The sequence below is a fragment of the Podarcis tiliguerta genome (assembly GCF_965153285.1).
Source record: "Podarcis tiliguerta genome assembly, chromosome: 4".
NCBI classification, from domain to species: Eukaryota; Metazoa; Chordata; class Lepidosauria; order Squamata; family Lacertidae; genus Podarcis; species Podarcis tiliguerta.
Window position 1 is genome coordinate 26,623,685 of NC_139537.1, and position 24,574 is coordinate 26,648,258.

Below are 24,574 nucleotides of genomic sequence, written 5' to 3' on the forward strand. Positions count from 1 at the left end.
CTCCCTTCCTTGGCGCCTGAAGCAGCCGAGTCCCGCTCACAGGCCTCCCCTCCACGAGGGAGCAGCTGCCGAGTCAAGGTTCAATTCCCCAAAGCGGGAAGCAGGGCCCTCGCGCGCGGGCCTGTGGCAAACGGCGTGACTCCGGTTTCTCCTGCAAGGCTATAAAGGCCTCCTCAAGGCCATCGCCTCTGCTTTCCTGCCCCTCCCCCCTTTCTTCTTTCTTCACCTCAAGGCGTGCTTCTTTGTGTTATGGCTTTGGCGAGGAGGGGAGGACAAAAATGCACCGCGCTTTGTTTTTTTTGGAGCATGGGTTTGAGGTCCCCTGGCAGCGCTTGCCCTCCTCTGCAGCGATAGGAAATGTTTTCCTGCAGCGAGAAGCGTTCGTTGCCCGCACGTGCGAGATGCAGCGGCTCTCTTTGCTGCGCTGTTTGCAGGCGCCTCGCATTTACCCGGAGGAGTGTTTTGTCCCAATAACAAGTGCCCTCGCGTGATGAGGAAGGAAGCTGCGATTGCGACTAAAATACCCATGTTTCGAAACTCAAAACCATGAGCACTTGAGGCCAGAAGAGCCGCATCATTTGCAGCTCTACTCGCAAGCAACCATTTCGTGCAATAGTGCTCGCTTTCAAGCACGCAGGTGGAGGACTGCAGCCCAAGTCATGAAAAGATGAAACAGCAGTTGCTTCTGCACAGAGGACCAAAAAGGCTCGCTTTGGAGCCAGGCCGAAATCCAGGCGTGGGGAACCTTTGGCCCTCCAGAAGTTGATGAACTACAGCCCCCTTTATCCCTAGCCGTGGGCTGTGCTGACAGGGGCTGATGGGAGTTGTAGTTAAGCCACATCTAGTGGGCCAAAGTTCTCCACACCTGGCCTAATGGATAAGGGAGAGCGTGCATATGGGCTCTTTCAAATGCATTTCATACACACCTGCATCTAGGGAGTGGGCCTAGTCAGGAGTGCTCAGAAGCCACATCCCATATGCTCAGTGCCCACACGAAAACTAGATAGTGCTAAAAGAGAAAAGCATGAAAGGCATGAAGTCAAGTCTTAATAAGAAAATAGAACAAAAGTGCTCCCATTTATACTCCTATTTATTTTCAGGGGAGGTTTACGAGCACACCAAAGAGAAAACTGGACAAAAACTTTACTCTTTTAAACAAGAAAAGAGCCAAAAAGATACTCCTGACTCCTGGTGGCTAACCTATACAAGATATTCACATATATTTCACTCCCTTTTGTTTAAAGCAGGAGAGGCTAACATGTGGCTCTTGTGTTGTTGCTGGATTGCAATCAACCCCAATGATTGGCCATACTTACTAGGGCTGAGGAGACTTGGTAGTTCAACAACATCTAAAGGGCCACAGGTTCCACACACCTGGTTTAAAGAAGCTGTTGGTTGTTGGCATCTGTCCGTCTCGGGAGACAATGGAGAAGTGTGAAGTCAAACTGTTGTCAAACTTATGTGGTTGTGGAGACGAATATGGGAGAGACGTGTTTTGTTTCAGCTAAATAAATGGGTAGTGCTGAAGCATCTGACAACTATTAGCAACTCTCAAGTAATGCTAGAATGATTGTATTATCTTGACTACTGTTGGGAATGGCTCTCATGCTTGAATTTACTTTAATTATCCAAATCTTCAGTGAATTATCACCTCCAATATTTAAGGCAGTATGCCTCTGAATGCCAGGTGCTAGGAATCACAAGGGGGTAGAGTGCTGTATATATTAAAGAGTGCGTCTTAAGTGTCGCGGCAAACCACAGTAGCTGTGCGGGTGCTGTCCCAGCCACCTAACCTGAATGCTTTGTGCTCAGGAAGTACCCAATTGGCCTTTCTAGAGTGGGGGAGGCCCAGCACCATGGAAAAGGAAGTAAGTGGTGGAAAGGAGGATTGTAGACAGGGGTGATACAGACAGTACAATTTCTTGCACTGTCCCAGTCCTTGTTATAGTCTTGATTTAGCAGTCTCCCTACTCACAACTGACCACTTTTTTCTTAGTTTCTTCATGCCACATGTACAGGAGGCAAACAGATGAAACAACACAGGTTTCAAGTTGCTTTCTCATAGTGACAATGACAAAACATTCTTCAAAGCTTCGTTTTATTTCAAAACAAAATTCAAACGCTACATGGAAAGAAAGCAGCAGTGTGACTGTAGGCCATGTTTTCAACAACCTTTAGAATTTGAATTTCTCCTCACTGCCGTTGTTGCCATTAATTATAGGTGACTTAACTTGAGTCCATCCGTGACAAAGCCAAAACTGAGCAAACTCTGTAATACAAAATTTTTAAAAAATCTAGTGAAGTATCAAACCAAAATCCCAAGCCTACTGGTGCTGATTTAAAGTTTGACAATTGCCACCTTCAGTCAGAATATGAAATATGCACACACACACGATAATGTTTGTAATTAACTCAGATTGGGCACTCTGTGTTTTTGTGGGGAGCAGGGCTTTTTGAAGTATTCTTCTGGCTGGAAGAAGAATATATAAATATATTAAGTTCGCCAACTGGCAAACACCACTTCTCAACACAGAAAATATTTATTTTTCACACTGATTATTACTATTTTATTATTAATGTAGTGCCATCTGTGTACATAGTGCTTTAAAGATATTAAATGGTTGCTGCCCAAAAAATTCAACAAAGGAAATGGAGAAAGTGGAGAAAATGGATGCAATTTTTAGGCTCTGTAACAAGCTGAGATATAGTGGGATTGTGCAAAGGCTTTATAGAAAAGTGCAAAAGGAAAAGGAAGGAGCGATGTCTTTTTAGGGAGCAGGAAATCTTCTGATAGGTGAGAGTAGTGAAAGTGGAGGAGTAAAGGTCATGACCAGGGATGTGTCAAGATATAAGGATGGAGAGCTAAGAGGAATTGGCTTTGGAGTGCTTTCAAGTTAACAAGGAACTTGTGCTGTACTCATTAATAGACAGGAAACCAGTGTTGATCTAAGGCAGGGGTAGGCAACCCAAGGCCTGGGGGCCGGATGCAGCCCAATTGCCTTCTCAATCCAGCCCACAGACAGTCCGGGAATCATTGTGTTTTTACATGAGTAGAATGTGTCCTTTTATTTAAAATGCATCTCTGGGTAATTTGTGGAGCATAGGAATTCGTTCATTTTTTTTTTTTTCCAAAATATAGTCTGGCCCACCACATGGTCTGAGAGATGGTGGACCAGCCCATGGCTGAAAAAGGTTGCTGACCACTGATCTAAGGAGAGACATCTTATGATTAGGGCAGTGAGAATGGTGAATTATTTTGGCACTCAGAAAGCTGAATAGATGCAAAGGGACCAAGTTAAGACAATGGAAAACCAGTGAGGAAGAGATTTGGAAAGTGTAAGAAATGACCGGGACATGGACCAGAGTTTAACAGATAGAGGTAACAGATAGAAAGGGCTATAGTTTTGCAATTGATACAGGCAGAAATGACACAATTATGCTATGGATTAAAATATGAGGAACATAGGATTTAAAAAATGAGTCAAAAATAAACCTAAGGCTACATGCCTTCCCAACTGGGTGGTCAGATGCCAAAAAATTTTCACCCAGACTGTGGAATATTATCTGAAGAGGAGGTAAACATCTTAAGCATGACTTTGCAAAAATGTTCTATTACTGCCAATAATACCTCCATATTAAAATATTAAGATTGATTTGTTTATGTGCAGTATGCACACGCACTTGTACACTCAATATCCAAAGGAGAAAGGGACATGGGATCTTGCTCTCAAGGTCATATGATCTCGAGCCTTGCACTTTTCCCTTTCATAATTTGTTGTAATGTGTAGGGATGCTATCAGATGGAATCCAACATCTGAGAAAAAAATTAATAGCATCAATATTTAAAGCTTCTCAAATCTGCCTTATTTAAGTAAAGCAAATAGTTCCTTTTACTATTTGCCACTCTGATATGATATCGTATCCCAATCTAAACATTTGCTCTCAGCAGCTGAGATAATAATATAGCAGGAGCTATATCACCATCCTGTATCACCAACGTTCTGCCCGGACGCTGAGGTCCAGCGCCGAGGGCCTTCTGGCGGTTCCCTCATTGCGAGAAGCAAAGCTACAGGGAACCAGGCAGAGGGCCTTCTCGGTAGTGGCGCCTGCCCTGTGGAACGCCCTCCCATCAGATGTCAAAGCGATAAATAACTACCTGACATTTAGAAGACATCTTAAGGCAGCCCTGTTCAGGGAAGTTTTTAATCTGTGATATTTTACTGTATTTTTTGTTTCTATGGAAGCCGCCCAGAGTGGCTGGGGAGGCCCAGCCAGATGGGCGGGGTACAAATAATAAATTATTATTATTACTATGGAGCCCAGTCTATGGATATTCGTTTACAGAAAACATAGATGCCTATAGTTAACCAGAAAATCGAAACACAGGTTGGAAATAGATCTTCTCATGCATATGTATGTGTATAAATAAATTCCATGTTGTACCTTTCTGCACATTATGCTGATATTTAATTTTTAGACAAAAGTTCAGAACACGCCACCATCGTTGCTCGGATTATTTGACAAAGTAAGGGTCTTCTTCCAAGTGCATTTATGGATTAGCTTCGGGAGATGCTTTTCTGCCTTGATCATCTTTATTTGAACCTTCTTGGGCAGTTTCACCAGCTACAAAGAAAGCGACATAAGCAGCCTGAAATTGAATCTTACATGGATTTATCTATACCTGTTGATCAGTGTCTTCCAAGAGGAACCAGGAAGTGTGGCTGGTTCCCAGCTCCCACCATCAACCTGTTGCTGTATGCAATCCTGTCTGGCTACATACTGCTGTATTATTTCCCTTTCTATCTATACAACAGATATCCTCATCCAACTTTCCAGGCCAACTCTAGGTCCCTTTATTTTAACCCAAAGATAAATGACTTCAAAGCCTCTGAGGTTGGGATTAGTTAGAGAGTCAAGTACTTCACAGAGTGAAACACACCAATCATCATAACACAGGGGTAAGGAACTTTCTGCTCCACTGGACCAAATCTCCCCCATAGCCCAACTTTGACAGGTGGGTGTTCTGACCCACCTGTCAATCATCTGAGTGAAACACACCAATCATCATAACACAGGGGTAAGGAACTTTCTGCTCCACTGGACCAAATCTCCCCCATAGCCCAACTTTGACAGGTGGGTGTGCTGACCCACCTGTCAATCATCTGATGGATTGTGGGTTAAAGTTGACCCACAAGGGGGGGGGGGATACAAGCAGAGACTTCAATCCTGCTTTTTTCAGGGGTCTACAACAGCAGCAGCAGAGTCGGCTAATTAATATTGATAACAACTGTTAGTGATATTATAACGGCACTAAAAATATTTAAAACCTGGGAGAATACAGAGGTCTTACCCGGCACTAAAAATACATTAATGTGGGCACCAGGCAGGTATTTAGGGGAATTCTGCAACTGGGGTGGGGTGGGGGCACTGCCATGAAGGCCTTCTACCTTGTGCCAATCTTCTGCCATTCAGAATGAGGAGACACCTACAGCAGGGCCCTGTCAGCCAGACACCTCTGAGAAGCCCACAAGCAGGGCACAGGATAATATTATTTACTGCTACTGTTCCCCAGCAAATGACATTCAGAGGCATGATTTGTCCCTATGAATCCATCTGTACTTTTAAGAGTCATCCAGGTTGGTGGCTATCACCACATTTTGTGGCAATTAATTCTATAGCTTGATTATGCACTGGAAGAACAGCACTGTTTTGACATTGGAGTCTCTGGGATCAGTGCAGATATTGCTACTAACACCTTTCAACAGATCATTTATTGGCTGCCTGAAAATAAATTGGCATCAAGGAGGTGAGAATCGATGACATTTTCCAAGATCAGAAGAACAAAAGACCTTTCCACTTTATACTCTATATCAGATAGTAGCTAAAAGGAACAACAACTCATTGAGCTTCAATCAGATCTGTAGATGCAGAAATGTAGACAAACATCTGAGCACAACTTTCCAAAAGTACGCAGAAAATATTTTGCAACTGGTAATAATTTGGGAATTGTGTGAACTCTTCCTCCTCCTCTCCTTCTATTAAGCAAAAGATTATACTCACCGGGTATGGAGCTGTCTTCTTTTGATATGATAGTTTTCTGCTTCTTCTAAAATAGAATTAAAGGGTTTTATTATATTAAAAAAAGTGAGTCTTTAAAAAAGCGAGTCTTCTATTTCTTTCTGCCACAAGAAAACATAAAAATTTCTTTTTTCTACAGGGTGACAGCCCATCAAGATATAGCTGTTCCTGACAGAATGAACAAGTAGTGCATGTTCCTTCACTGCTTATGTTGTTTTGTCCAATGGCTGTGGAGCAATTATCATGATGTAAGTTATTAACATAATCCGCATGGCAAGGTAGCTGGAGAACTAACATTCATACCTCCACAGATGTCTTCCACAGTAAATAGATCTCCTTTGATGTTGCCCAATCAAGGGGAACTACATAATCATCTGGTAATAAAGTGTCTACGAAACAAGATTTTGCACAAAGTGGTTATTTGACCTACAGACTGCAAATAACGAAGAGTAACTATAACCTGAGAAGCATGCTAGTAATTTTAGTTGTTACTAGTGTCACAACCTGAGCATGCAAAATACAGATACCCCATAGTTGACTCACACATGCACTGATATCTTGACTTCTCGTGCTGTTAAAATATTTGGGAACTAGCAACAAAGAGTATGCACAAATTCCGATAAAAATAATTATTGTATTGGGAGATCCAAGAAATCAGTATGTGGGGCTAGATCAACTACTGCTCATGCACCCGTGCAGTTATCACTTGATGTTGCAGTAAATAATTTGTAAACCTACAAGGCCACATAGATAACAAAAAGTTTTGCAAGTGTCTATATAGACATAAACACACTGTACCAGCCAATAAAAAAAGGTTGGTGTGGCAGAACAGAGAATGAAGTAGTGTATAAAACAGAATTTATGTGGGCAAAAAATCCACTTTTTTCATATGCCCATATGGAACAGCTTCATACTGATGCAGACTCCTGGTCCATCCTGCCCAATTTTTTCCCGGTTAGCATCAGTTTTCCATGAGGCAGAGATCCTTCCCAGCATCTACTGCTAGAGACAGAGTTCGGGTAGGGGGTGCCAGGGCATTACATCTAGGGCATCCTGCAGACAATGCCTCAGAGCTATGGTTCATTCCTTCTTTATAATAACACATATCGCACAACCACAAGATGTGGCCATGGCTGGTGGTTTAGATGACTTAAAAAAATCTTAAGACAAATTTATGGAGGGTAGATTTGTCAACGACAGGTAGCGCTTAATTTTCTTCTGTGGATATGTGCATGTAGACTTGTTAAATGTTCCGAAGCAAGCTGGGAAGAAAATGCTGAAAATAGTAGCTGGGCATCAAATTTGTTGTGTCAAGCAGTAGTGAATGCTTTAGAATCTACAGAGAGACTGGGAATAATTGAACCTCCATACTGTGTTGAGACTGAAAGCTGGATTTTGTAAGCAGAATTAAGGGGACCAAGAGTATGAAGAAAGTGAAGGGCCCAGGTAATCTGTAACCACATTCAGCTATGAAAACAAGTAGGCAGAGCAGGTCTGCTAAAAGAAATCAGCACTTATCTTGATTTTAGGCATGATTGAGGCTATAGAAGAACACAATATGGAACAGCAGTGTAATTTTCCCCACTGCAGTATTTCCCTCTACAATTACAAATGTTGCTATTGTAACGCAAGCCTAATTAAGGAAATTGGGGAAAGTCACTAAATGTGTATATAAGACTTGTAAAGGAATAACGTAACGCTTGAAAAGCTTGTGGGCTCAGTTAATGTTCCAGAAACCGCTGAAGGCTATGTCATTGCTGAAGGTAAGCAAGTGTAGACTGAAATGCCCATGGATAGGAGACCACACATAAGGCTGAAGTATAAATAATATGAATGCCAAGCTGGCAATGGTTAAATCCAAAGATTAAGAACACTTACTGGAGGGTTAAAATCAGTATTTTGTGAATGTATAGTGATTTTTAATTTTCATTCTAAAATAGCCAGAGGAATTTTAAATTTATTGGATGTTAAACACTAACCATTACCCAAGAGCATTTAGTCTCTATTAGGAAAAGTTAAGTCCAAAGCAATATAGTGGTACCTCGGGTTACATACGCTTCAGGTTACATATGCTTCAGGTTACAGACCCCGCTAACCCAGAAATAGTACCTCAGGTTAATAACTTTCTTCAGGATGGGAACAGAAGTCGTACTCCGGTGGCAGCGGGAGGCCCCCTTAGCTAAAGTGGTGCTTCAGGTTAAGAACGGACCTCCGGAACGAATTAAGTACTTAACCCAAGGTACCACTGTAATGCTTTGGACTTAACTATACACACACACACACAGAGCAGTGGCTGGCTCACTAAGCAACTTTGCTAAGCAAGAAGTACCTAACTTGCCAAATTGTATTACTTGTTTTTTTTTTTCTTTTTCCAAAAAAATTGTAGTTACCCAGTGGAATTCCTGGAGCACCAAAATGTTCTACTAGTTGAAGTGCAAATCCTAGGGATAAAGGAAGCCCCAGAACACTGGCTTTCGTTTTCAAAGGGTATTGTTCATATTTGATTGGGGAATACTCTGGCTGCTCAGTTTCATTAACTTCTTGTATCTTTTCAGAGTTTTCAGCAGAAGAGTCTGTTTCTTGAACTGAACACAAAATATCTGGCTGAGTAGTTGAAACATCTGAAGATATGTTCTCCCTCTTTGTGTTAGCATCCACAGCTTGATCAAAAGCAACAACTTGCTGTTCACTAGGTAAGGAAGCTCTACAAGACACATAAGTACATATCTGAATTGGAGGAGCAACTACTTTTGTTGAAAAGTCCATAGATTTCTGTGCAAATTGGCTGGAATATTTACATAAGAGAGGTTCTACATCAAGATGAGGAGATGATTCTATTACTAAATCATAACTAGAAGGTACTGGACAATTATAGCAGCCAAGGCTTTGCTTGTTCTTTTCTCTCGCCTCTTCATTTGAAGTCTCCTCTTGTTCCACCAGTACAACAATATCCTTTAGTACTTGCTCGTCCTTTCTAACCGGAATCTGTCTGGGTACACCAAAGCTAGGGGCCAACTTGAAGATCCTTTTGCATCTTCCTTTTTTCCTTGGTGTAGCTAAAAGGCTTACATTGTTTGGATCACTGGTTTTAGTTCTAGGTTCTGTCATGAATTCACCTGTCCCAGTGCATGGCATTCTATGGATGTTCTCTGGTAGCTGGGGTGTTTGAGCGCAATCTGTTATACTGCTATTTCCATGTAACGCTTCTCCTTTCACTAATTCTTTATTAGGTTGATATTCAATCAATTCTCCTGTCATTCCTGAAAATACTTGCTTGGGCCTCCTCTCCCTCTTTGGCCTTTGCTCATACATGATTTTAGATGTACCATCAGGCCAAGTCAAACAGGAATCACTTTTGTCCAAGATGGTTTGGGGCTGTTTGTCAGCCAAGTCGATAGAAAAGAAAGCCCAGGTATTTCCCTCATTCTTTTTTGATAGCCCAGGAAGATGAGGAGCGCCTAATTTTTCCTCATCGCTGAGCAGTTTCCTTTCTGGGCCAGATTCAAGTATGACTTCAGTAGATGCAGCTTTGTCTTTGTCTTCTATATTTGTCAGTATTTTTGTACTATTTTCAGTAACGTGGTCCAACTTCAGAGAACCGTGCTTTTCATACTCCAAGTCGTTGCTCTTGCCTTCTACAAAGTTTACATTTTTAATTTCATTAGGTAAATGATCACTGAATGATTGCTCAGTTCTGTTTTCATTAGGAGCAGCTGGCAAATGCATTAAAGGTAGACTACCATCTCCTGCAAAAGCTTTCCTTTTTAATGAATTGTCGAACACTGGATCCACCATATCAGAAACAAGGACACTTCCTTCTTGCAACTCACTATGTGTTAGACTGTTATCATTGGCAGAATCACTCTCAACACATTCTTTTAGCTCATTCTGGTGCCCAATCACATATTCTGATTTTCCATTGTCTTCTGAATCTTCCAGGCCACTCTGTGATGACTCTTCATCACTTGGAGTGAAATGTCCACCTGACGTTTTCCCCATAGCTTTCATGGTAGCACCCTTCATTCTTCTGTTCCTCTTTTGCTTCCTTCTCTGTTTCATCTTGTGCAACCTGTGCTTCTTCTTTACAACCGACTCCCTAAACAGAATAAGAACTAAATATGAACAATTTATTAAGAATAATCTTAATAAAAGCATAAGTTACAAAGTTCCTAGTTAAAATGAAAACCCCAAAACATGATGCTTTTGAGTTGAAGAAAAAACGAGGTTGTCCAGAATAAGTGTATTTAGGGTACGTTTAGGATATAGCATTTCCTTAGTAGAGGTTAATACTGCAGCCTAATTTTTGCTTTTGGTTCAGTGAAATGAGGGAAATTAAGGCTGAGTCTGCATATGCAGCATAATGAGGTGCTAGAAAAGACTGTACCACCAGATTACAGGTGGATATAATTTTTGAATGTAGAAAAATACCATTAGGAACATCAGTTCTAAAACAACCCTTTTTCTCTGGTTGTACTTTTCCAGTTCTCTGCCACCAGTTATGTTGCATGAGTTGACCTAGGCATGTCATTTTTGTATGATTGCAAGTGCCCAAACATTCTTATTGAGCAGCTAGATGCAAGTGTATCTTTCCAAACAAAATAGTAATAAACTCTTTTTTAAAAGCAGGCTGATCAACAAGGGCATGATCCAGTCAAAGTTAAGTACTCTTAAGCCCCACTAATTCAATTAGAATGACTTAGACCTGGACTGTAGGTTTTCAAAACATATTCTGGTGCTTAAGCCACTGTTTCACAGATGTGAAAATAAGAGGAAATACGGTATTTGAAAGTAGTGCTTGGCAAATGTAAGATTGTGTTGGTAAACCATCAAAATTGTAGTAAGCCTATTCTGACTATGTATTGAATTCAGCATTCATGGGTAGCATTGTTAACTTAGTATGGCTGCATAAAAGCAGAGATGCAGTTGGGGGAAGAGTGGCAAGCTGTTGACGTGCTATCTATTCCTAGAGTGCATTTGACAAAATGTCTGAAAGACAAAGCTTGAAAGTGTGTAAAGGAAATATTAAATCTCTTGGATCTGGTGCCATCAGTACACTAATGACACCAATATTCTCTTCTTTCCAGTTGAGTCCAAGGAGGCGATAGAGTTTTGAACCAGGGCCATATCACTGAAGGACTTAATATGGGCCAATAAAATGAGACTCATCCCAGAGATTCTCCTGATCGCTAAGAACAGGGAACAAGATTGTTGCCTATATTGGATGGAACTACATTCCTCCCCACAAATTAGGCTCATGGTTTAGGAATAATCCTTGATCTAATCTTAAACAGAATCTTAAGCCTTTCAAAATCTTAAGCTGCTGCACAAACCACACCCGTTCTTAGAGGAGCTCAGGTTTTGGTTGCACATGCCTTAGTTAATTATTTGGACTACTGACAGCACACTCTTCATAGTGATTGCTCTTGAGAAGCATTTGGAAAGTACAGCTGGTACAAATACTACTACAAAAGTTCTAGCTGGGGCTAGTTTTCTAGAGCATACAACTGCTTCGCCACCGCCTCCCCCAGCTGTACTCACCACTGATCCACTTCCAGGCTGAGTTCAAGATACTGGTTATCATCTTTGAAGCCCTAAATTGTTTGGGACTAGGATTTCAAGAGGACTGCCATGTAAACCTTATTGCTATCTAAGATCAACCAAGTAGGCATTTTACATGTCCCACCTTTCCCCAAGTATGATTCGCAGAAACACGAAGGGTGCAATCTACTTGGTTAATTTAACATGACCTCCTTAAATTATATTTATGCTGGCAGGACTTTAATTTATCTGATTAGCATTTTTTGGTATTTAATCTCTTTAATAATAATAATAATAATAATAATTATTTATACCCTGCCCATCTGGCTGAGTTTCCCCAGCCACTCTGGGTGGCTACTTGGTTTTGCCTACTTGGTTTTGTTTTGACATTTTAATGTCTTGCTTTGACTGATTTCTATTGTTAGCTGCATTAGCCACGTTTTTGATGTTACTGGGCAAAGCAATTCTTTGAGAGCTGGGGGAGAATCTTTGGTGGAAGGGCTACAAATACAAAGCCCTCCTATTCACATACTGGCCCGGAAGTAAGATGGGGGAGGGGAGGGGGTAGTGACTGTAAGGAAAATAAGCATACAAGCTCCTCCCACCCACCCCCACCCCCTGCTTTGTCATGGGAACAGGGGAGCTTTGCGTCCTCATCTAAAGCGACTCTCAATCTGCCTCCTATGGCTGCCAGAGTACCAACAGCCCCTTCCACAGCTGCAACAAAGAGGCCTCTGGGAGCAGACATCCTTGTCAACGGAGAGGGAGGTCAACAATGTCCTGCTGCCCCAGAGACACAGACCATAGGGCTGCATCCTAAATGGATCAAAATCAAATGGAAAATATGTATTCTTTCTCATGGTAGAATTTTTTAAAACCCTACTACTTCCTTACCAAGCAATTAGTTCACCACCAACCACTTTTATACCCACAGCCCACCCTCTTCACACATTGTGAGTATTGGAAGATATTGTGCCGAGCAGATTCATTTTCATTCACTAGATCAGGTACTTGATTCTCTCTCATTACCATTACACTTTCAAGAAGCCCATCTTGGAAATGTTAGTTCTCCTCCCAAAACACTAATTCTTTGTTAACACAAGTTATTTCTTGCTCCCCTCCCCCCCAATTTATGGCAGCAATATGCAGGAACTATGAACACAAGGTTTCTCTATGTTTATGACTAGGAACAATGTAGCTCCTTTCCTGCTATAAGGAGGAAATGCAGGCTGATTGTTGATAAATCATGCCAACTTTTGGCAGGACAATCCACTCACACTTACATGATGTAACTGCATCACGCTGGTGAATTGGTGGAGCTACATCTAGACATCCCACTCACCAATGGGGGAAGACACCTTGCCAGTTACTAAAAGTGAGATATTTTTACAATCCCTGTTGTAGATACAGTGGTTCCTCTGGTTGCGAACGGGATCCGTTCCGGAGGCCCATTCGCAACATGAAAAGAGCACAACCTGCAGTGCCGCATCTGCACACACGCAAGTTGCGATTCGTCACTTCTGCGCATGCACGTGACACCCTTTGCTCTTCTGCGCATGCGCAAGTGGCAAAACCCAGAAGTAACCCTTTCCGGTACTTCTGGGTCTCCGCGGGACGTAACCTGAAAGAACGTAACATGAAGCGGACGTAACATGAGGTATGACTGTACTCAAAATACTGACACAGCAATCAAGTGACAAAATGAACATTGTTAAATATATATATATATTTAACGTATTAAAGTTACCAGACTGGATATTCATAGCAACCTCTACTACTGGAAAACATTCAAAATGCAACATCTGCAAACAAATTAAGCAGCAAAATATCATTCAAATTTTTAGATTTAATAAAATTTCTATTAAAAAGTATTTACATGCACATATCACAAATACACATTAAAAAGCGGAACACACGCAAGTCACTGAACAAAAACAACATTAAATATTTTAAAGACTTTATTCCTGACGAGTCTGACTTATACAGCAAGCTTAAAAAAATGAAACAGAAAGCTGTGCTAGCAAAAACCTTGAATAATCAAACCGAACAAAGGTAATTTGTTGCTGTTTACACACCTATACAGCAAATCTTATCAGATACGAAGGCTATTAAGAAATAACTAGAAAAGATAAAAGGCTTAGCACACTTGACTCTTACAACTAAGGTTCAAGAAATTACCTTTAACTGAACATCCTGCCTACCTCATAGAGTTCCAACATATGCATATCCATGTAACCTCATTTGCAACCCTACTCAGGTTTTAAGTGTGTGGGGCAAATAAGGGTAGATCCAGAGATATACCCTCTTCACTTACAGGTAATTGCTTGCTACACAAAGCCAAAAATTAAAATACAAATAAAACGATCTACCGGATGACGTAACAGGTTCATTTACCACACACATCAACTCTGGTCAGGCTATGTGAGAATGAGCCTTTCAATCAGTCTCTTGCCATGGCTGTGAATATCCACATCTGATGCCTGTAGAAATTTTCAGTGTGGTAGGAGCGACAAAGAACACATTCTGTGCCAACATCCCTAGATCATGGCTACCATCTTGCTTCTACTTTTCCAGATTTAGTAAATGAGTACTTTGTTAAACAGTATAAGTTAGCATTTGAATAATTTCAACTTTTAAAAAGTACTGTTTTAAGATATTTCTGCAAAGCATAAACCAGTATCTAAAACCCTTGTGTATGTGACACAGAACCTCCGCTTTAGCACAAGAAAAAGAAAATCCCATTAAGGATGAAACGCTCCATAGGCTCCCTGAAAATCTCTGGTGGCAGTTTTTTAGAGGGTTTGCTTCAAGGCAGGATCTTAAAAACTGGTAGACAGGTGGAGCAAGTCTGGTTTTCATCCACAGAAATCATCTCTTTGTTAACTAACCTTTAACTAACCTATAGGAACTATGTAAGTTTCCCCCCGCAGTAGCAAAAGTATGTTGGTTATATCTGATCGCCATTCCAGGGCTGACACACACACTTACTATGATATTTTTGCAAACTTGGTGCAATGTAGCAGAAACTACATGAGTAAGCCCCATGCAAATGAGCAGGGCTCTGAACACAAGAGCAAAATGATAGAAAACATACAACCAATCTATTCTATGGCGTCTTCAGCCTCTTTCCCCAAAGTTGACTTGTTTTGCAACTCTTGTTGCGTTCTTCAAATGAGGCACGTGTAATATGCATGTACTTTATTGGTTATGTTGGTCATTCTTGTGCTCTTCTGCAGCAGCCATGCATTTCCAATGGAGCTTCCATAGTAGTTCACGATATACTAAGTTGCTGGTCTTCCATATATATGGTTACTAAATCACAGTATTTACCAAAGTGCCAATTATCAGTGTATCCTTAAATATATCCTGCCTTTTTAAGGACTGTATGACCACAATGCAGTAGCACGAATGTTGAATCTCCATGTTAAAGAGCAATAAAAGAGGGAGAGAAATGTACTTGAGGCAAACTGTAGGAACATTTTTAACTTGAACATCCTGGGTACCAATTATTTACACACTCAGCCCACAGCTTATAATCCTAGCTATTTAAATGAGGCTATTTTTGTATTAGTGATTCAGCGGCTTCTACAGAAATGTGGTAAAAAGCATTATATTATTTAATTGTGTAAGCTAGCTTAATGCAAAAGTTGCAAATGTGATTGACATATTTTAAAATCCTTTCCTAGCTAATGCCAAGAAGTTGAGATTTCTACAGTGACTGGTGCAGCCATCAGATTTTCACTTACATACATATGAGCAATTAGCATTTTCCTTCACAGAAGCCTAAAGTTTGTCTTGCTCCACAAAGGTCTCATATTAACAGCCCCTTATTAGTTAAACTCAAAACCAGGTTTCATAATTGTCTTTGACAATTAAGTGATCTGCATATAGTAACAGTAATTTGCAGTCTCTCTGCTCACCTGGGGTGAGCAATATTTATCTCCAAATAAGCAGGTGAGTAGCAAACTATCTCTGCCTCCCCAACAACTACTACCCTTTAAAGCCATGAAAAGCATATGTACAACTAACAGATAACTACACTGTGCTTTCTCAGATGGAAAACAATGCAGAGCTGAAATAGTTGCCAAAGGGCCAAAGCAGGCACTTTTGAGAAGCAATACTGAAATAAGATGGCAATGGCCTCCTAAGAATACTTAGTTATAAAGCAGATATAAGCCGTTTTTATTTTGTTTAGAGATTTATAGATACCAACAAGTTTGACAAAAGCATGTTTCCAGAGCAAACACAAAAATGTTCTGAATGTAAAGTCAAGATTTTCCAACTGTGTGTCATGCAAACATATTTCTTTATCAAGAGATGGAAAGTGCGTCTTTTATGTTAGATTTATTTTCCATGTAGAACAGGACAAATAAGGTTGCTTTAAGACAAAGTCACTACCTGATATTCCCAAGAGTTACCTTTCAACCCACAACAGGAGAGCCCTAATGGACCACACTGGTATTTTAATATTTTCATTCAACTTAAACCATAAAGCTAGACTCAAGACACTAATTGTATTACACTGACAATGGATTGCTGAAACTATAGTACAAGAGAGCACAGCAATTGGGTGACAAGAAAAGAGGCAAACATTCAGCAAATTTTCACTACATGGTAAAAAACCAAAATTAGAACAATAATTAAGCCTCATGCCAGCTCAGCCTCAAACTTCTGATGAATTGGCTACTGCCTATATCATAGTTCATGTAATGTGGTTTTAAGTAACTGGTTCCAATGTCCACATATATGTATACAGTTCCAGCTTTTTCAATGTATTTCATTTATTGCTTCTTTCATGACAAAGCCGCATAACCAAACAAAAAAAGCAAACTTTCACATACCACAATAGTGTGAACTTAGAAAAAGACAATGTAATCTTCAAATTAAAATCTCAAGAACTGAACTTATCAGGATTCCATTTAAAATGTATGCTGATGTTTTGAAGTCACAGGTTTTAATTGCAGGGCAGGGTCTAGACTACTACTGTCATAACTGACTGACTGAACAACAAACAAGCTCAAAGAATAAATGGCAATGGAAAAGTGAGATTCAGCTTGATGTCAACATGTGATTAATAAACTTAACTGAAATAACTGGTATAAAGTTGTTAGAACTGGACTGCGATTGAAAGCAGTAAAAAAAAGGTTCAAATGCAACACCTATATATATACTATTCTTCTTGTTACCTGCATTTATTAAAAATTCATTATATTCTATTCAGAATTCTTAAAGAAACTGCTCAGCAGTTTACAATGCAAAAACTCTTGTGTCAAAATCCAATGATAAACCACCTGGTGTATCCACATTGTCACAGGGCTTAATCAAAACCAAGATTAGTACAAATATATATTTTAAAAATATTTAACATTCAATTTTAATATTAAACATTTACATTATTTATAAACATTTCCCAAGGGATAATTATCTGCATTAAGATTATTTAACCCTCAAAAGAAAGTAGCAGAATAGTTTGGAAACAATCTGACACTAGGAGTTAAGCTGGCTTTAAAATTTCAATTTATTAACGCTGTGTTTTATCATAGCTTGCTTTCTGAAAAGAGAATTAGCCTTAGCAAGTATACCCTGAGTTATCGGCTATTTGATACACTGAAAGTATTCCAAGAGTCTGAAGAGGCTCCCCACCTCTGTCTTCTTTGTGGAGGTGGCCACTGTGAAGTTTTGTGAAAAGGCAGGACCGAATTCATGACAATGGGTATTGATATTTGATATTCGTATCTTTCCAACATTTGAACAATCTTCTCACGGTTGACCCCATGTTCATTCCTCCTACAGAAACAAGAAATGAAGTTCAAGTCTGATCAATTTATAGAATCTCTCAGAATGCTTTCAAATTGTCTTTCTTCAAGAAGCTTGTCCAGGGTCAAGCAGGTTCCTATACGTTTTTGCGCATGGGCAGAAAGACAGCTGGAAAACAGCAATTTTTGGCAGAAAGGATTAGGCTGCTGCTGCTCTCCTTTGCTATTCCTTTTTGCAAAGTTGTAGTTTCCCAGTGGTCATTTTTCACTAAAGAGCAAAACCAAAACCTACCACCACTAGCCCTGTCACTTAAATGAGCATCATCATGATCCTAAGGAAATTATATGCATGTTCAACAAACTAGTTTCTTGAAGATCTGAAATTAAGTTTGAATGAGAAAACACTAAAAAAAGTCTGACAATATTTTAATCTAGGTTATATTTTTAGGCGGTGCACCCAATAACTCCATTTACTGCTTTCTTGAAATAATTACAAATACTGGCTTAGATTCAGTGGAGTGACGGAATATGCAGAAGGCACTTCTGTTCACAAAAGGGCAAGTCCTCAATTTAAATCAATTGCAGCCCGCCATTCACAGCATTCACCCATGTCATATCCCACACCCTTCAGGAGTGACTTTTCAGGTGCTGTGAAAAAGTGGGAGGCAGGAATGCTTTGTTCTGCGAGCAGAACAGTTTGTCAGATGCAAATAAAATGCACTTCCATTATGCTTTCAGCAGCAGCCTTATTAAAAATAAAATAAAATTGAAAGCTTTGTAAGTTTCATCAGACTGTTATTATCATTCATTTCTACTAAGCTTTATGAATAGAAAAGGGGAGGGTGAAACTGAATGGTGTGCAGAACACAATCCTCAGTGAGACAAGCGGATACAATGGTTGTCAAAAGGACAGTTAGTGGCAGAGTTAATACTGAAGAAGAAGGGAGAAGCCTTACAAGTTGATATATGCCATTGTTTGAAAGCTGACTCACTGGTTACATAACCAAAATAATAACCTTTAAAGCTTTCGTGTATTTTAAAATAAAACCAAAACATAGACCTCACTTTTCTAATTCTTCTGGGTCAAACTTCCACCATGTGTCTGGTTCATGGAATTCTATTCGGTAGCCCTTTTCTAGAGCCTAAACAAAGATAAAGAATTATGGTTATAAAAAGAATAGTGACAGAGTAGTAACTTCCAAAATAAAGTATAAGAAACTAGCTTTTCTGATAAAGGCTGCTATTTTATACACATATCTGGGCGTAAGTCCAGTTAAATATGTGGAATTTACTTCTGACTAAGATGCATAGGATTGTGCTGCAAGTTCAGCAGACTGAAAAACAGTATTTTGCCAGAAAAAAGGCTTAGGATTTACAGAAACATACATAAATTATAATAAGCTGAAGATAATACAAAATGTAGATTATGTCAAAAATAAAATCAGACTGATTAATTCATTTAGTTTTCTCACTGAGAAGGAAGTGAGTTTCCATAAGAAATATGCTGCTTTATTTACCGCTTCTACATAAGGTTTCATTTCCCAGGCTTGTGTATTAGTGTTGTCTATTATAATTGGGGATCTTCCTTGATCCATTGCTTGTCTTGCTGCAATAAAATCATAATAAATTATACAAACAGCAATTATAAATATCACTTGCTTCAATTAACAAGGTTAGAAAAAGAAAGTCTTCTATAAAATTGCCAACGATACAACAAACTCCTCTTCAATGGATCTCATTAGAATCAACTTCAGGTCAGAGGCAAAGTTTTCCTATATAATACCAGTAGCTGTCTTATCTGTTCTTTCCCACCAAGGTTCACAATTGACCAAAACTGATTAGTTCATTAGTCAAGTAATTCCAAATAGAGACTTCTGTAAGAAATTGACATAGTGGCCTTTGCAAGTCAAAATGGTTGCATCTACAAAGAGAAGACAAGCCAGCTCCTGTACACAAGAATAGTGTGACAGTGATACTGTTGTTTGGGGCTGAATAGAGCTCATGTGCATTTCATAAGTGCGTAGAAAGAATTTCAGAAAATGTAACTTTCCTACTACTGTAGGAACATGAGAAAACCTGTTTAAACTTTTACATGCCCCAGAACTACCAAGGGCGGAGTTCTTTCCTTTATTGCATCTGACAACCACAGGCTCATTTGTCCAGTCTTGGGAAAAGAGATGTGTCCATTCTGTATACTGGACTAGGCTACCAACTGCACATGTTGGTGGATCTTCTACCACAAACTCTTGTATCAGTATATCCATACTTTTGAGTATATCATTAACAAAATTATACATGATTAATATATTCTCACCTCTCTTCTGGTTCCAGTCATGAGCAGCACCTAGTTGATCAACATTATATGACCAACATCCATTATTCTGCCGAAAGTATTCATCAGTGCTGAATATTATGCCATCGCGACTCTGACCAAGCAGAATACTGTTAAAGGAAAAGGCAACACTATTACAAGATAGCCAAATCTTCTTTTTGGAAAGCAAAACATATTACACTTTATTCATTTATTTTGGAGGTACTTTTGGTTTCCATTGCAAAGCCAACTATTTATAAACCTCTTATTTATCTCACTACATTTCACACCTTCCCTGAAGCCCAGAGCACAAAACTTCTCTGGTGAAAACTTCTACATCAGCTCACTTGCTAAAACTGGCCATACAATATTGGCACAAAATATTCCTGGCTTCTTTCATTTTCCTTTCAGTCCACAAAGACTGTAGAAAAGATATCCCAGAGGATACAAGATGTGAATGTCTACTCCTGATGGACCAACAGTGGGGTCATCCAGACTTGCTTTGTAGAACATAAAACTCTGAAGGGTCAGCCAATCTGCACAAGTTAGAACCTCATAACCCATGACTAGGAGCAGTTTTAAATTGAGCCACAAGAAACACTCAATAAATCATCTACCAACCATAGTCCACAAAAGCCATAGTAAATGCCTGGCATTAAGGTGCCACAAAATTATTTTGTTGTACCAAGTTTCTACTTTTAATGTTTTGTTTTTAAACTTAAAATGCGTGGAAACAAACAAGTACTCTTTATAGCCCTACATGCATTCATCCTTACACCACACTATCATTATTGCTATCTCATACATGGGGAAAACTCTGGATAAGAACTTTCAAACCAAATCAACCATAGCTGAGCTGAAATTCAAAGTCAGGCCTCCTAAGATCCTAACCCCTATCTTGTGACCCTCAATAGAAAGTAAGAGACATTGAAATATTTTTGTTTGTTTTTTCAAATATCAGCACCATTCAAAATCAGCTTCAATCACTGGGAGTTTTCAGGATTAAATAAAAATAATAATGGACGGTATTTGGTGCACTCGTTCTGCAAGGATTTATGCTTGTGCAATGGAATTTTCCCACTCCCCTATATCCATGTCTTCCCCAAATTGGTGCCAGGGGGTTTGGGGGACCGCTACAACAAATTTAGGGCATCTGCATGGGGAGGAGCAAGGGAGAATTGTTCAAGCAGAAATCATTGCACTGACAGAACATTCATATAGCACAACTTTAGATACAGCCCAATATTTATAATTATCATAACTGTTATGTTCTTGCTTGTTTTGTTCTTGCTTTTATTATGTATTTTGTGTTTTTATCTTGTATTTTTATGCTGTGAACTACCCTCAGATGTACAGATGAAGGGCAGTTTACAAATTTAATAAATAACAACAACAATCACCCTTCAACTGACGTTCTCAGGGCAGTACAGTATACAATGAATACAATAAAATACAAACTAAAAGGAACAATATACAATCATGGAATTATTCAACTCAAAAGTTGTTACAAAATAGAAACAATATTATGCTTTAAACATTTAAGCAATGGTCAACAACTTTTTTACTGAAAAAGCAAACTTTATTACTAACACATATGCCATTTAACGATTACTGTCTCACCAGTGAAATGTCTTGGGTGATTTGAATTGCTCTCAAAAAATAAAAATGTTTTAATGGAACAAGAGTCTACAACATAAAATATTCAGCTTTCTTTCTTTCTATATAGATAGATAGATAGATTGATATTGTTTTAATGTATTTATATACATGATTGGGGGGGGGGGTTGAAATGACCATGCTGTTTGAAACAACAAACGATAAATCAAACGAAACAGATTTCTTTCTTAAAATTAAGTTGTCATTCTCTTACCGAGATAATGTTGTCTTCCCTGAGCCTGGAAGACCTCTTAAAATCAGAAGTTGCTTTTGTGACTCGTATAACTTGCCCTCTGGAAACTGCTGAGAAACATTGCTTGATCCTTCATCTGGGTAAGTTTTAATTTCTTTCCAACATGGTCGAGTTTCACAGAAACCATTATCCATGTGTCCATCAGGCATGTTATATCCATTTCTGGAGGGCTGTATATTATGATTACTAAAATGATAGGCATTATTTTCATCAGATGTTGCACTACTCATGTTAATATGGCTATTTTTGAATGGTCCCACATTTGGGGGATGGAAAGTATCTGAACGAAGTGATGAGGAATTAGGTTCCTGAAAATTAAAACGAGGAGTGAATTGAGGTGGTGGTGGGCCATAAGGTATTATAAAAGGATGTGTGTTTTGCCAACTAGGCCTTAACTGAGACACAGAATCATTCCAGAATCTAGAACTATCCTGTTTGTTACATAATTGTCTCATTTCCCATACATCTCTTTCATTGTTACAACACCGTCTGTTGTCACTCCTGTGACCCGATGGGTCATTGTATGGATACTGTTCACTGCCTATTCTACGATCACTTGGTGCATTACTATAAAAACACTGATCACCACCAGGTGATCTTCTACAGGACCATTCTTGAGAATTTACACAAGCCATTCGATTCCATTTATTATATTCCCCAAGTGAATTTGTTTCTGTCCCCTGTAAGTGACTATCAAAACGATTTTCATCACTTTCAAGCTGATCAATTTCATTATAGAATTGGCACAATTCATCTTCCATTTTTGGCACATCACCAGGGAGAGCCTGTTTAGGCACAATTTCTCTCTTTTTCCTTTGATCACGTAGGCAATCAGCTTTACTTTTATAAATGGGTCCAATAAAGGCTTTGCTTGTGCTATATAATTCTTTCTCTTCATTCTTATGTTCTTTGATGGAGACATTGTCTTCTCTGTTTTTACGTATATTGGTATTGGAAGGAGAGAAACTTTTGTTTCTTGTAATCTCAGTATTGTTTACTGACTTTGAAGGCTCTGGTGACACTGGTATTTTACCCGTGAATGCCTTTACTTCTGCAGTTTCTTTTTTGTTTTGTGCCTCTTCATCAGAAATGGACAAAGGAATAAACCCACTATGGTTTTTTTTAACATGTATTTCTTCATGAAGTCTTTGCAAGCCATCATAGGATTTACCATAAGGCTCTTCTGTTGATTTCATCCTTTTAGAACAGGGCTCTTTTGCTGATGCATCTTGACTTTCAAGGTATCTTGGCTTACACTCATCATGAAGCATCTTAAAATAATAAAACAATATGTTTACAGCATGATATCAGTTACTCTTCTCCAGTATCCACCTACACCTGACTCATTTCTTAATTAAGGCTGCAATCCTACGCACGCTTAGATGGTGCTAATCCCCATTAGGAACATAGGAAGCTGCCTTGCCCTCAGCCAGACCATTGACCCACCTAGCACAGTAGGGGCTACACCAGCAGTAACCAATATGGTGTCCTCTAGATGTTGTTGTACTCCAACACCCATGGGCCCCAATCAGCACAATCAAAGGTCAGGGATAATGGGAGTTATCTCCAAAAAAACAGAGGGAGAACATCATGTTGCCTATCCCCTGTTAACATTTATTTGCAGCAGTAATCCAAGTTTTTAAGCATGGGACATTCGCAGCCCTACATGAGGATGTCAGAGAATGGGGCTTTCGGCACACCTAGCAGATGTTCTATTACCGAACTGTGGCCATCCTATGAAACAGAAAGGAACTTATTTATATAGGATTGTTCTGTAAAGCTCCATTTTTGTGCATTTCTTCCCTGAGAAAGAGAGTGGGACATAAGTGAAGGGCTGCATTTTAAAATCAGTCAGAAATCATGAGGAAGGGCCTGCAACCAGTGCCAGATTTACATATAAACTAAACAAGCTATAGCTGAGGGCTTGGGGATCCCCAAAAAAATTAAATTAAAGAAAAATTAAAGAAAAAAAGATGTACATTTCCAAAATATAAGATAAAAAACAAATAAAATAAAACCTACATACAGCAACAGTGTTTTGTGTTGTGGAGGCAAATGGCTTTAAATACTTATGAGATCCATAAATTACCATATGGCATATATTCAACACAAAAAACTGCGACAATTTGTTGTTGACAAAGGACAGCTGGACATATAAAGGGCCCCATTACCTCCAGTAGCTTAGGGCCTCATCAAACCTAAATCCAGCCCTGCCTGCGACCGTAGTAAGCACATCAGTTTAGCTGCAGGTTACTAAATAAAATGAAGTTGTCCTTGTGCGTTAGTAACATACAATCGGAGTATGTTAAACTTCATATTTATAATCACCAAACGAATAGGCCAGTAAATTATGATGATAATCTGAAGCAAGTCCCTTGCTTATCTGAGAACATAATTCCCAACAGGCATCCTATAACTTTTATTATTTTTTAGTCTTCCTGTGGGTTAATAATGAGACACTGTGTCACCGTGCTATTTTAATCGTGCCCTTTTCTAAGGGACGCCCACCAGGCGCAGGTTATGGGATGTCACTCGTTTCACGCAGAATGTCCGCGTGTTTACTAGCCAACCCTCACCGAGCCCGGGGTCTGGCCTTCCGTCTTCTTCCCGTGTCACGCATCCCCACCCCCCACCCGCCCGGCTGGAAACAACGTGCCCCGACCCCGCCACCCCGGCGCCAGAGAGCGAGCGGGAAGCGCAGGACAAGAGACCCAAGGGATCCTTTCGAGGGACCCCAGGCGCATCCCCGCTCACGCGGACCCGACACCCGACCCGCCCTTTTGACTCTTATCCTCTCCAAAGCCGCGTTTTTAGGTAGCAACACCAACCTCAAACGGACGACGCGGCTCGCTTTTCCAGCGGGCTCCCTGAAGTCAGACGGGCACCGCCATGCTCGCGGGGCTGAGGTAAAACATACCCCCGGAAAAGGCTCCAACCCCCGCTTTCCAAAATGGCGGCCGAGCGCCGCTCCGCGCATACGCG

The 24,574-nt window shown here is 39.8% G+C and overlaps 1 protein-coding gene and 1 long non-coding RNA gene across 3 annotated transcripts; one reads left to right on the forward strand and one right to left on the reverse strand.

Moving 5' to 3' along the window:
• Positions 1-2,081: 2,081 nt before the first annotated feature.
• On the reverse strand, positions 2,082-24,574 carry LOC310675936 (uncharacterized protein). 2 transcript variants are annotated; one of them, XM_083437020.1, is made up of 11 exons: positions 24,421-24,574; positions 21,554-22,863; positions 19,687-19,814; positions 18,890-18,978; positions 18,438-18,514; positions 17,260-17,403; positions 8,469-10,174; positions 6,382-6,467; positions 6,061-6,106; positions 4,444-4,623; positions 2,082-2,269 (listed from the first exon to the last, which is right to left on the reverse strand). In XM_083437020.1, the coding sequence occupies exons 2-10, from the start codon at positions 22,861-22,863 to the stop codon at positions 4,550-4,552; spliced, it is 3,660 nt and encodes a 1,219-aa protein (XP_083293146.1). In that variant the 5' UTR covers positions 24,421-24,574; the 3' UTR covers positions 2,082-2,269; positions 4,444-4,549. The 2 variants fall into 2 exon arrangements, with proteins under 2 accessions (XP_083293146.1, XP_083293147.1); XM_083437021.1 differs by having other exon boundaries at positions 2,082-3,985; positions 4,312-4,623.
• On the forward strand, positions 4,630-8,771 carry LOC310676008. The gene is made up of 3 exons (XR_014510345.1): positions 4,630-4,958; positions 6,218-6,326; positions 8,634-8,771. It is a non-coding gene; the product is annotated as an uncharacterized lncRNA (long non-coding RNA).

Bases quoted from the DNA above. Each gene is read 5' to 3' on its own strand.
- LOC310675936 (XM_083437020.1), bottom strand. From the start codon at position 22,863: ATGCTTCATGATGAGTGTAAGCCAAGATACCTTGAAAGTCAAGATGCA. The intron at 18,515-18,889 runs GTAAATAAAGCA...ATCTTTGTTTAG, and splicing joins TGAAACCTTATGTAGAAGCG to GCTCTAGAAAAGGGCTACCG. The intron at 6,107-6,381 runs GTATGAATGTTA...ATTCTATTTTAG, and splicing joins TGTGGAAGACATCTGTGGAG to AAGAAGCAGAAAACTATCAT.